General features: G+C 40.3%; 1 protein-coding gene across 11 annotated transcripts in view; it reads right to left on the bottom strand.

Annotated features, from left to right (window-relative positions):
* The window catches only part of Camk2d (calcium/calmodulin dependent protein kinase II delta), a 246,679-nt gene that overhangs the window by 110,776 nt on the left and 123,215 nt on the right, over positions 1-12,688 (bottom strand). For all 11 annotated transcript variants that reach the window (XM_034501223.2, XM_034501227.2, XM_076933223.1 and 8 more), the window contains exon 4: positions 8,533-8,587. In XM_034501223.2, coding sequence (XP_034357114.1) covers positions 8,533-8,587 — 55 coding nt within the window. The remainder of the gene's footprint in view (positions 1-8,532; positions 8,588-12,688) is intronic.

Here is a 12,688-nt window from a genome sequence, read left to right as displayed (position 1 = left end):
GTAACTTTTCCAAATTCTCTACATAGCAGCCTATCACTGACAGACCTCGGGCACTGTCCCCCGAAATGACAATCACACCCATGATAGCAATTCCAGCCTGTTTTCAAGGCAGAACTTCAGGTCGAGGAGCTGCTGGGAAAGTATTTAATCCTAGAGACTTAATAGCCAGTCATGATTTCATATTTAATTAAGTTTTTGAGAAGCATGTGCTATCAAAATCTGAACAAAATGAGTAAACTTCTTTAATGAATCAGGACATCAAATTCTAGAGTGGGTGTGTTTTAAAATATGAGTAGTTTCAGTAATTTGCCTAGAAATCAAAGGGACCTATTTTATCAGTGTTGGCTACTTTTAGAATATGAGAAATACGTAGGCCAGGTTTCTGTATCCTAAGATATGCTGTAAAAATTCAAACTCCTGGTCTTGATTGTTTTATCTCTGGCTAACAAGCAACTATGTCTCACTTTGATTTTTGAATCAAAACAATTTTATAAATTTTGAAGAAATTATAAAATAGATTAGCTAAGTAAAATCTACTGTTTGGTCTAGATTTTAAAGACCAATGCTTTGCAATAATGGGCCAAGAGCTGGACAGACTGAGAAACGAATGACTCTTCAGATTCATGCCATGAAGGTGAGATTACAATGCAAACCCATGTCCTCTGTGTAGAAAGTAGGGCACATGGCTATAGCACATCATAGTTTCCAGAACAGAGGTTGATGGTAGATACCTCCTCAGTTCCAGTGTGTGTTAGGAAATTATAAAGTGAAATGAATTAGTAAAGATCATGGTAGACAATCTTACTAGATTAAAATCTCCATATGAACATAATCCTTACAGTTTCTCATACCTTGATGAGTTTAACTTTTCCCCTAGTCTGTTTTTTATTATTATAAACAAAATAATAGAATCTGAGTAACTTTAGAAAGATGCTTATTTAGCTCACAATTCTGTAGGCTCAAAGGCTGATGGTCCTCTGGCTCACAAAGCACAGACATGACACGAAGTATCTCATGATGAGATTCTTTTGGATAGCCTTTGCTCTTATAAACCTCCTCTCTTTCAATCATAGGCTCCACCCTGACAAACCCATCTATTGCAAAGTGACACCCAAAGCCCTCAACTCTGTGCCTGGATTAAGTTTCTGTTTTCTTCACACTTCAGAATGTCGATGAAATTTCAACACATGAACCCACTGGGGACACACAGGCCATAGAAAGGGCCAAAAGTTCTGTCAGGTCATAACAGGGGACTCTGGAAGAGAAATCCCATCCTGCCTCTCTGAGCGGGAGAGGAAAGAGCATGCTGAAACATGGCAAAGCACTCTATTGAACATAGAAAGTTCTACCCACTGAAGGCACTACTTCAGAAGAACCTAAATTACTGAGGTTTCCCCAAAGCTTAAATAGCTGGGAGGGGTGAAGATTCCAAAGTACACTGCTCCATTCTCAGCAACCACAGGCATGTTGGGAATGTTGGAATTGTCATGCCAGAAATTAAAAAAAGAAAGAAAGAAGAAAGGAAGGAGGGAAGAAAGACAGACAGAAAGAAAAGAACTGTAGTGGAAAAACTGACACCATGAGAGAAAAATGAGTGTTATAAACAGAGAGCTGGAAATTCCAAGAAGGCCGAAAGGGAATGCCAGTGACTACAGGCCTTAAGAACTCCCCATGAAGAGAGCCCTATGTTAGCACCTTGGGAGACTGGGCACAGCTGAGAATCATGGAATTTGTGGATATGACAACTGCAGTGCGCAAAGACTGGAGAGAGAAAAATGACAAAGAAAGTCAGAACACAATATCCAGCAAAGTTGCCATTAGCTATAAAATGCATAATGTCCAGATTGGAGGTGGCAGGCAGCTGCGTAGGATGGGAGATAAGAACAAGGCCATCTTTAAAGCAGCCAGGACTGAGGAGGTCCCAGAACAATCTGTTAAATGTGGAGGCTCACAAAAATAAAGACAAATGCCTAAAGGATGCCTTACCCCACCTCAGCCCCGGTGGGCACCTTGGCTGAGAGGCACAAAGATTAAGAATTACTCTAACTTCTAAGCAGGGCCAGTGAGCAGAGAATGTAATGAAGAAACTGAAGTATCAATAAACAAAACGAGATTTCCATACCCTGCCAGGTTAGCCTTCAAAGTGAAGTAGAAATTAAATTGTGTATGTGTGTGTAAGTGTGCGCGTACACACATGTACATATATATGGACGTGTGTGTAAGTGTGCGCATACACACATGTACATATATATGGACGTGTGTGTAAGTGTGCACATACACACATGTACATATATATGGACAAGGAACTGCAATACACAAAAAGCAAGAAGAGGAGGCAGGACTATATCGCTGTAAAGATTAGCTAAACAGCTTCTGCTTTTCAGACTATATAAAAGAGCGAAAGTGATCAGACTTTAAAAGCCAGTGGTTCTCAATCCTTGTGTCATGATCCCCAAAAGACCACTGGAAGACACATATATTTATATTACGATTCAAAACAGTAGTAAAATTACAGTTACGAAGTAGTGGTGAAAATAAGTGTATGGTTGTCAGTAACCACAACATGAGGGACTATATTAAAGGGCCACAGCATTAGGAAGGCTGAGGACCACTGCTTTAAACAATCCATAGCATAGAAAGTATACTAAGTATAGTGTATAAGTAGCATCATTTTATTTGAAAGGGACCATGAATTAAATGTCAATGTATATTAGACACTGTATGGAACCATTGAAAACCAACTTTTCTGGAAGTACAACTGTATGCTGAGAAGAGAGGAAAAATAAAATTATATAAATTAAGAACAAAAAGAACAATAACAAAATAAGAAAAGAAAAACCCAACAAAACATAACAGGGACAAAGAATAGAGGAAACAAAAAGCAGCTATTGGCCTATCTGAATTAATAGACACATTAACACCAATGAGCATTTTATCAAAGGAAAAATTATCAGAGTAGATAAAAAAAAGTCTATGTGGTCACATTCAGTAAAATGTTAACAGGATCCTCCCATCCTCACTCTGAATATCTAACAAGAAGGTAGGATACTGCTTGCCCAATGTTTCTGTGTGTTCTGTAAATTTGGTCAGCATGGCAGTCATGTGACAAAGTAGCTCCAGAAATAAGGGAGTATGTAAGGAGGGTGATCTTGCAGGTAAAAGGTAAAAATACCTTTAAGAAACATCACACTCACCTTCCCTTCAGCCACTTATGTGCAAGGCTGTGTGTAGGGATGCTTAGAACGTGCATGACTGTTGGATGAAGAAATATTCCCAAGGCCATGAATGTATTCACCTCAGCGCCAGCCCCTTCTGTTGTGTCCTATCAGCTCTGACGGGATGAATGGTGGCTCTCATTTCCAGACACTCTTTTACTACATGAAGCCTGTGTCATGTGCTGTTAAAACTCATCTAATTGCTTTCAGAACTCCATATATGCCGTCTGAAAACCATGATATTAACAGGTCTTTATTTCTGGTATCACCAATAAATAAATGTCTCACATTTCTTACTGAGTTCCACTGGCACATGTTATATAAAAGAGAAGGGGCTCAGAGAGATGAGGATGCAGAATTGTTAGCTGTGGGTATCTCTGAGAACGAAAACTAAAGTTTTCATTATCGACTCTTTCTCACAAATCCATTCAATTCTCTTTAGTTTCATAAGAAAAGCACAAATAATTTAAGTGTTGTTCTCCTCTCTGTGTACTTATATGGCTTCCAGTGCTGTGACAGATGTGTATTCCAGCATATACATACACAGTGCATCTGTGTACATGCAACGTATGTGTCTCCTGGCAGTTCCTGCTATACATATGACACAAATGAAGAAAAGCAAACTATAACACCCAATACCTGCCACTCTGTCATAATTTTTTTAATTTTTTTTGAGAATTTCATACATGGGCATTATATTTATATTATTTCTATCCCTCCTTTTCCCTTTCCTATTTCTTCTGTATCCCCATACTCCATCTCATATTCTTGACCTCTTCTTTGGTTATTATATGCACACACATATATGTATGTATGTATGATATACATATACACATACATACATATATATATGCATACAACATACTAAGTCCATTTAATATTGATCATATGTGGATGTTTTTAGGGTGATCATTTAGAACCAGAAAACCTATCAGCAATCTTGTCCCTGAAGAAAACTGCTTCTCCTTCTCCCAGCAACCTTATTGCTTATAGCTCTTCATTGAGGGGTATGACCTGGTGAAACATCCCTTGTCTCTTCAACATGTCAGTTTTCTCTGAGTCTTAGTTGTAATTGTGGAAGAGAGGGTAAAAATATTGTAGGAACCAAAGGACCAGCTTCTAGATAGTGTCGTCTAGACATGACAGGGAAGCTGCACCCATGAAATCTCAATGTAGGGTTGTTGCCTCAAGTCTGGTGCCAGGGGGCCTGGATAGAGAGCCAGCCTGAGATGATCACCTATCAGGCATCAGGCAGGTGGGGACAGGCTCCCAGGATTGGGAGCAAGCTAGAGATTAGAAGAACCCCACCCAGAACTTCGAGCCTCAAGACGGAGTGAGCCTGAGACAGAAAACCCGCAAAAGAGTCCACTAGGGTGAGTGAGATGAGGAGTGAGCTCAAGATGACAATCAGACTGGCACCATGGCTGGGACAGGGAGTGAGGTTGAGTTGACTGTGGAAGCCTGGGGGGCAGAGAGTGGCAAACCATGAAGAAGATGACTCTGCCTGGTGCCACACTACACTAACAAGGCATAACATTCCTGAGACCACTCCTGAGATGAACCCAGACATTCAAAGACTCCGGGGTGCCACAAAGAGGAGCAAGTAGGTAGTGGAGAAATGGATGTGTGTGCAATGAAGAGAGGCAGAACTGGAGTCTTGACGGTAGTGAGGAACAGCCTGATTTGAATAGCCAGTGATGCCACTTGGGACCATGGTAGGGCTCTGACCTGTGCTGCGACAGGTAACCATGCCTGGGTTCATGGCCCTGCAGCAGCAGAGGTCTGCTATCACCAAGGATCAGTCAGATATCCCTGAAATATTTTCATGTCTGAGGGCTGTGCAGAAGCAGCCCCACTCCTCACGTGGGCATCATGGGAGAGCTGACCCCGGAGACATGAACGTAAGAGAGCTGAGCCCACTCCTAGCCAGCTGCAGTATTTGGGAGAGCAGGACCTGCCCATTGCAGGAGATGTGAGTGAGTCCACCAGAGAATATGAACCTGGGAGAGCTGGTCCTACTGCTCATCTCTCATGCAGTAGCGTAGATGAGGAAGCAGTAAGTCTCCTTTTCCCTCCTGTCTCATCACCTGTGACAGGCAGGACACCTGGCACTGGGGTCATGAGAGCAGGAGAGCTGGCCCTGCACCTCACCTGTGCAGCACAGTAGAGCTGACCCTGATGTTAGGGGTAGGGGTGAGCTGGCCCTGAGGGTGTGAACATGAGAGAGCTGGTCCTACAACTTGCCTGCCATGCATCAGTGTGGGCAAGGGGTGGGGTACCCCTGCCCCACCCTCAACCCTTGCTGACTATGGCAGGAGGGAAAGCTGGCTCTGTCCCTCACCTGCAGCAGCACTTGGGAGAATAGGCTCTGCACCTCCTATGGCAGTAAGGTAGCGCTGTGGGCAGTAAGATAGAACTGGACCTGGCTGAAGCTGTTGTTAGTGAGCTGGTCCAGTGGGGTATAAGAGCTGGCAGGCTGACCAGCTCAGATAACTCACAGACCCAGATCCAGGGCTTTGAATGGACCCACCCCAACATCTACCCTATGGATGAACTGCTGGAGTGCATGATGGGGTTGTTCCTACAGATCCAAAACTACAGGGTTTCCGTGACACAGGGCAACACCAGGATATCCAAAGGGAGTCCCAGTGAGCTGATAGAGTAGCAGAAACCAGAGGTCTCGTACCAAACCAACGAGTCACTGCAACAAATATTTGCAATCAAAGAAGTGTAAACAAAAGTGTACATACTATGGGACACACTGTGACACACTCCAGCCTCCACAACAAGATTTTTGTTCTTTGTTGTGGAGGATGTTGCAAGGGTAGAGGGTGAGTACAAGGGGAGGGGGAGATGAGTGGGATTGGGGTCCATGATATGAAATTGACAAAGAGTCAATAAAAAAAATAGCTGGAAGAAACTCTTTTCCACCCCCCAGAACTCCTCCCAGGCTTTGCTTTTTATAATGTGAAATCTAAAAAAAATACACCTACAAACTCACAACTCCCTGTTCGAGTCTGGTGCCTGTCAATCCACAAAAAGCATGCAGAAGAACCACACTGTCAAAAGAGGCATCAAAAGTGGAAAGGAACACATGACGTATTCCTTTGATGGGAAATTAAGAATTAATTTTATCCTGCAAATGACTGTGTGACCTTAAATCTTCCCAACATGAGTATTGCACTGATGGCTTTCAGACCATACTTTTCAATTATATTGAAATTGCATACTTTTCTAAAGTTATTCCTCTTTTCTTCTTTGTTGATTTCAATAGTAATTACATAATTTCATATTTATATTTTATATTTATATTTCTTTCCAGCCAGTTGAGAAAAATCCGTACATTTTAGCTATTCCTTTTCAAATTTCTAAAACTGGGTATTTGATTGAACTGTATTTAGACTGCCTTATAAATCTCACTAAGTGACAAAACATTTTGATTGGAACTAGTGATAATTCAAGTCACATACTTTAAATACTAAGGAGTGATTTCAAAGCACCTGAGCTCAGAGGCTGAGTTGCCTGATTACACATATTTTAAGCTCTTATGCTCCATACATCAATGTTCATCTTCAGGTCTCTTCACTCTGATTTGCAGCAGAAACAACCCAGGCAAACATCACTGCTATGCATCTAATAGGTCCCAGCCACTGAACTAACTTAGGAGAAGGGGAAAAAGATTATCTATGACAGCATTTAGCTGAAAACCCTATTTTGTTTTAATGTGAACTGTTTGTATATGTTCTTCATCAGTTATTTTTCTGAATTATGAAAGTGAATTATGAGAAAATGATTGAGTCGCATCATCTCTGTAATTTAATAGGGAACTTGAAAGCCTATAAGATATATAGATATGAGTGAGGGGATGACATGTCATCCAATACCTAGAAGGCACAGACAGCAAAATCCACGTATTTACATCTCTCAAAAATCAAACAACTGAATGACTTAAGAAAGTTCAGGAAAGAAAACAATACAAGAAGGGCTTCAGGACCACGAGGAAGCTGGAACCTGGAATGAAGAACTGCACAGGTAAGAACAGGCGCTCAGAGAATTCACAGATGATAAAATATAACCCGGGCAGCACGATGACACAGGGAAAGGCTGCCCCTGTGAGGGCAAGCCTGTGCTCCAGGGCTGTGCTCAAACAGGGCTTAGGCTATTGTTTTCCAGCATACTCGTGGGCCACAGGATGACAGATGGCCATGCATGACTGCTTAGCCATGGTCAAGCTTTTTGTTTTATCGTGATAATAATAAAACACTAATAAATCGGGCTTTTGTGCTAGCCTGTATCATAAGACTCGGAGAGTCAGGTCTCTTCCTGGGAAAACTTTACTCAATGGATAAAGTACTTTCAACAGTGTCATTGTTCCCTTTCTCTTCCGTTGGAAGTCAGTCTGATAACTGAAAATAAAGCAATCAATTTTAGAAGACAAGAGATTAGGACAAACCCACATGTTACAGAAACCAGACAGAAGGATGGTTTCATAACATTGCTAAAATCCAACTTAATTAAACCTGTTACTAACCACTTTTAGATTCATGTGAATTTTTTTGATGTGTACTTTCAAATGCATTGTCACCAATACATTGATTAAATGTGTATACTATAATTATAAAATTCTTTCTTATTGCTGGCTCTTTAAGTTGCCCCCCCCCCCCCCCCAACATACACATACAAGCATGATACAATACACTGAATATCTCTGGGCATAAAACTTTACCTGGATTTAGGATAAAGTTTCTGTGGACTTGTTCCTAGTAGTAAAATTATTGTCAAATGATACAGTCCTTGTTAATCTGTTAAATAAGTAGTATCAAGTTGATTTCAACTACGTGTGTCTTTATTAAGTAAGCTCTCTAGGCAGCCATGCCTGTGGACTCTTTTGCTATGCCTTCTAGGACAGAATATTTCCCTTGAAATCTTGTTGGCAGAACCTTAATTTAAGTTCTGATTAGCTTAAATGAACTGAGAATGCCAGGATTATTTCCCTTGATTCTCCTCTTTATAGAAGATAAACTTTAGAAGTGCCTAGAAAATTCAATAGAAAACTTCGCTCATGTCAGCCATTGTTGGAAAGCATTCCCAGGAACAGTGCAAGGAGGAGCACGCTCAAACCAATTCTAAATGTGGACAACACACTGCTCTGAAGCTGTCTCTCTTTAAAAGAATTGGAATGAAAAGTCACTTGAAAATCATTTTACAATATTATAGCAGTCCTTAATTGGGACTAGGAAATGAGTAAAATTATGTTTAAATCAAAATAGTTTTCAATTATACGGCAAAAATAAATGAACATAACGCATGTACTTACAAGTCAAACACCAAGTAATGGAAGCCCTCTTCTGATATACTGTCATGAAGTCTCACTGAAGGAAAGAAAAGAGAAGAAAGTTTGCATTGTTTTATTAAATCACCCATAGAAAATCAGTTCTAGGATGGACACTGCTTCTTATGTCAAACTTGTAATGTATCAGTGTCAGTTACAGAAAGGCTTGGGTGGAGGAACCAACCCAAGATCTGGGCTCTGGTGCTTATAATTATTAACTATTCGAACTTAAAAAATATTTAAGTTGTAATGACATTAGTGTATGTATTGCAATGCTGGAAAACAGAAGAAAACATTTTCACATATTACCTGTTGACCAGTGGCTCACAACCTTCCTAGTGCTGTGACACTTTAATACAGCTCCCCACGTTATGGTTACTACATTATTTTTTGTTACTAATTCATAACTGTAATCTTGCTACTCTTATGAATCCTAATGTAAATACCTGTGTTTTCCAGTGGTCTTAGGTAACTCCTGTGAAAGAGTTGTGTTACCCCCCAAAGAGGTCACAACCCACAGGTTGAGAACTGATGCCCCTGATGTTGCCCTAATCCTCATTTTCATCAGCCTGTGTTCTGATCATCACAGCAGGGACAGCAAGCTAAACATGAGTCTTGAAAAAGGCCTCCCTGCCCCTGATCTTCCATTTGTCCTTGAGTCCCAGCATGGCCCTGTCTAGCCAGCCTGCCTTCTTTACTTAGGTCACCAAAAGTAGCCAAAAGTGTCTTCTAGAATTTTCTGGTAAAATAATAAACCAGTTCCTTCAACATATGCCAATATCCCAATGGAATAGGCTTGTGACACTAACAGAAACTCACATATGAATCCTATGAATTTAAAACACTATATACACCAAGCCACACATGGAAACTTACTGTTTTACCTATCTACTGTTTAGTTTTTCAAGGTTGTCTCTCTTTCAGCCACTCTCTTGCTGGTGATAATCCCTGTTTAACTTTTATCAAGGGCAAGAGGTGACAGAACAAAACAAACTTGAAAGATACCCTGCTTTTACAAAAGTCATGAGAGAAGATAAAGTTCTGCTGTAGCATGCTGGTTGACTTTTGTCAACTTGAGACACAATCCTAAACATATCTGGAGAGAGGAAATCTTAATTGAGAAAAGGTCTCCATAAGACTAACCTGTAGGCAAGTCTGTAGGGTATGACTTGACTAATGTTTGGTATAAGAGATCTCAGCTCACTCTGGGTGGTGGCACCCCCCAGGCAGGTGGTCCTGGATGCTCTAAGAAGCACACTGAGGAAGCCATGAGGAACAAACCAGTAGGCAGCACTCCTCCTCGACTCCTGCTGCAGTGCCTGTCTCCAGGATCCTGTACCGAGTTTCTCTCCTTACTTTCCTTGGTGATGGAGTGCAACTTGAGAGTAAAAGTTGTAATAAGTCCTTTTCTCTCCAGGTTGCTTAGAAACCCTAACTAAGACATGTAGCACAGGCCTCTTTGACAATGGTCACCACATGGAAAAGGTATGCCCAGAAGAATATTTAAGTGGGCTCGAACTACAACCATCTAGAGAGACGGTCTATACTACAGATGTAACTCCGAACACATGTTCTACAATGGCCACTCTTCACAACGGTGGTCCACCCACCACTGCAGCTTTCTAAGTCGCTCTCTAGAAATCCCCTGGAGGTCAAGAAAGAGAAACTTTTGATCACCCTTAAATTAAAGATGTTTATTTATAAAAATGTGGGTTTCCTGAGTCATTAATGTGATGCCTAAATAGGAGGCAACAGGACTTGGTCCAGGAATTCAGTCTCAGACCTCAGTAGACTCACTCCTTAGTCATGAAAAGGAAATAGACTCTGTGGGGTCTCACCATCTCTGCAGTTTGCCATCAGGCTTGAATTCTGAGATGTAGCTAAATCAATCCCCTTTCCCATCCTTCAGACTATAGAACCCCCTTCTCACCAATATTCTGAAGAAGAAAGCATATTTCTTCAATCCCCGCCTCTTACTCAGAAACCCAGCACACAGTTCCTGGTCTTTCACAAAGTCACGTCAAGATTTGGGAGAAAAACTGTCAGCGAATCTCAGTTTACTTATATGTCAAAAATAAAATACTAGATATGAAAGTGATCATCCTACAATTTTAATTGTGTGGATTATTACTCGATTTGCCAGTATCAAGGATGGTTGGCTCTGTTGCTTAAATGTCCCCTGCAGAAGAAAATGAATAGGCCAACTTGAAATTGCATTCTCTTCTCATGACTATTTAGCACAATGGAAGAAGACAGAACATGGCTGCTAATTATGTTTTCTTAAATGACCAAGTACCAGAGATACCTATATAGTTGGTGTTTAAATGAATTAACTTAATATATAGGTACTTAAACAAACCTTTATTAATTTGGAAAATTCAAATGCATTTCCAAGATTCACAGCTTGTACATAAGTAGACCACCACTACTTTCTCTTACTGTTTTGGGAAAAAGCTTCAAATGGAAATGAGATCTTTGATGTTTGGATGACAGAGTTGAAAAACTAATCAGAGAATATTATTTCAGGTGCAATTCAAGAAACAGTACTAGTTTCTGATCACATCAGGAAAAGTACTTTTCTAGTACAATTCACTACTATCTTAATGGTGATTTAATTATTGTAAATAACCATTACTCAAAAGTGATTGGGTCACATGAGTAGCTCAAAGCCTTATTATGAAATCTATGATAACAATGCATTTAGCCAAAAACATGTGATGGTGGGCGAAGACAAACCATTTGTCCAAATTCAGTGTTTATCATCACACGTGTCCAGAGTACCCACCCATTTGATGTTTGGCGCTTAATGCTGATAAATGACCTTACTTATATGGCAGACAACTTATCCTTGTCTTTTTCTGGGATTAACTTGTGTATAGAGCCCTCCCCCCTTTTATGCCCTGCCTAATCTCCTATTCTGTTTCTCTTTTTTCCATTAATTATTTATTCATGCACTTTATACCCCGATTGCAGGACCTCTACCAGAACTCCTCTCACGCAGCCCCTCCCCCATTACCCCTCTCCTTTACCTATGAGATGGGGGAGGCTCCCCACCACTGGGTCCCAACTACCTTGGCATCTCATGTCACTGCAGGACTAGGCACATCCTCTCCTACAGACAAGGCAACCCATTGTGTTTTAAAACTAGGAAACTAGAAAGAGAGAATTACATGGATTCACTGCAATTTTTTCTTCTAAACAGAACTATACGATGGTTCTCATGTGCACATGTGCAGCGTCATGAGAACGGATTAGCTTTCTTCTCTGGTTTTTAACTCTTAGGCTTCCTGTTAGAATTGATCTGCCTCCACAATTGGCAGGATGGTTTTATAGTCAGAAATAAACTGGTTCTCAAGCTTTTGATGGCAGTTGAGATTATTCCTCATCTTCCATAACAGATTCTTGAGGACTGAAAAATGTGTTTAGCCTTATAAAATGTTACATTAATTATTCCCTATAAATAACAGTTAATTCCTTTTCAGACTGAAGGAACGACATGACATTCTGTTCACACAGCTGTTAGCCCGAGCCTGACTGCAAGGCAGGCTCACAAGGCAGGATGGCTGCTGTGTGCTGAACCAGATTGTGCCACATTCTTAACTCAGCTGCTTTGCAACTGCCATACGCTGCACATATGGGTGCATGCAATTACGATAATTGCATGTTTTTAAGAGGGGATTTTTAAAGATAATGAGAAAAGCATGTGAGAAAACAGGTTAAAATACATCTTGGTAGTTACCGCCTTTTGACAGTTTAATATAACTTGACCTTACTCAAAAGTAACAAGTGTAAGAATAAATAGATGTATTTTCATAAATCAGAACAATGTTACAATTAGTGGGAATAAATTTTTAAGTTCTGTAACTTTAAGTATGAAACTTGAAGAAAATGCTACTGATGCTAAAATACTTTTCATGACTTAATTTTCTTCCTTTCTCTTCTGCATAAATTTGATGATTTATATTCAGAGCAGAGTTACTATTTCCTTTTCCTGCCCCATGTTATTGTATAATTTCAATACAATTCCAGCTGATTAACAGAAGGTGCTTCATCAAACCATGGCCTTATATGATGTGAGAAAAAAAAGGAAATTTTAATTAGATTGATATTTTCTACTGTTTTTTTTAACATTTAGTTTTAC

Source organism: Arvicanthis niloticus, chromosome 4 (genome assembly GCF_011762505.2).
Source record: "Arvicanthis niloticus isolate mArvNil1 chromosome 4, mArvNil1.pat.X, whole genome shotgun sequence".
NCBI classification, from domain to species: Eukaryota; Metazoa; Chordata; class Mammalia; order Rodentia; family Muridae; genus Arvicanthis; species Arvicanthis niloticus.
The sequence above is the reverse complement of the archived record's forward strand: the minus strand, read 5'-3'. Positions and strand labels throughout refer to the sequence as shown.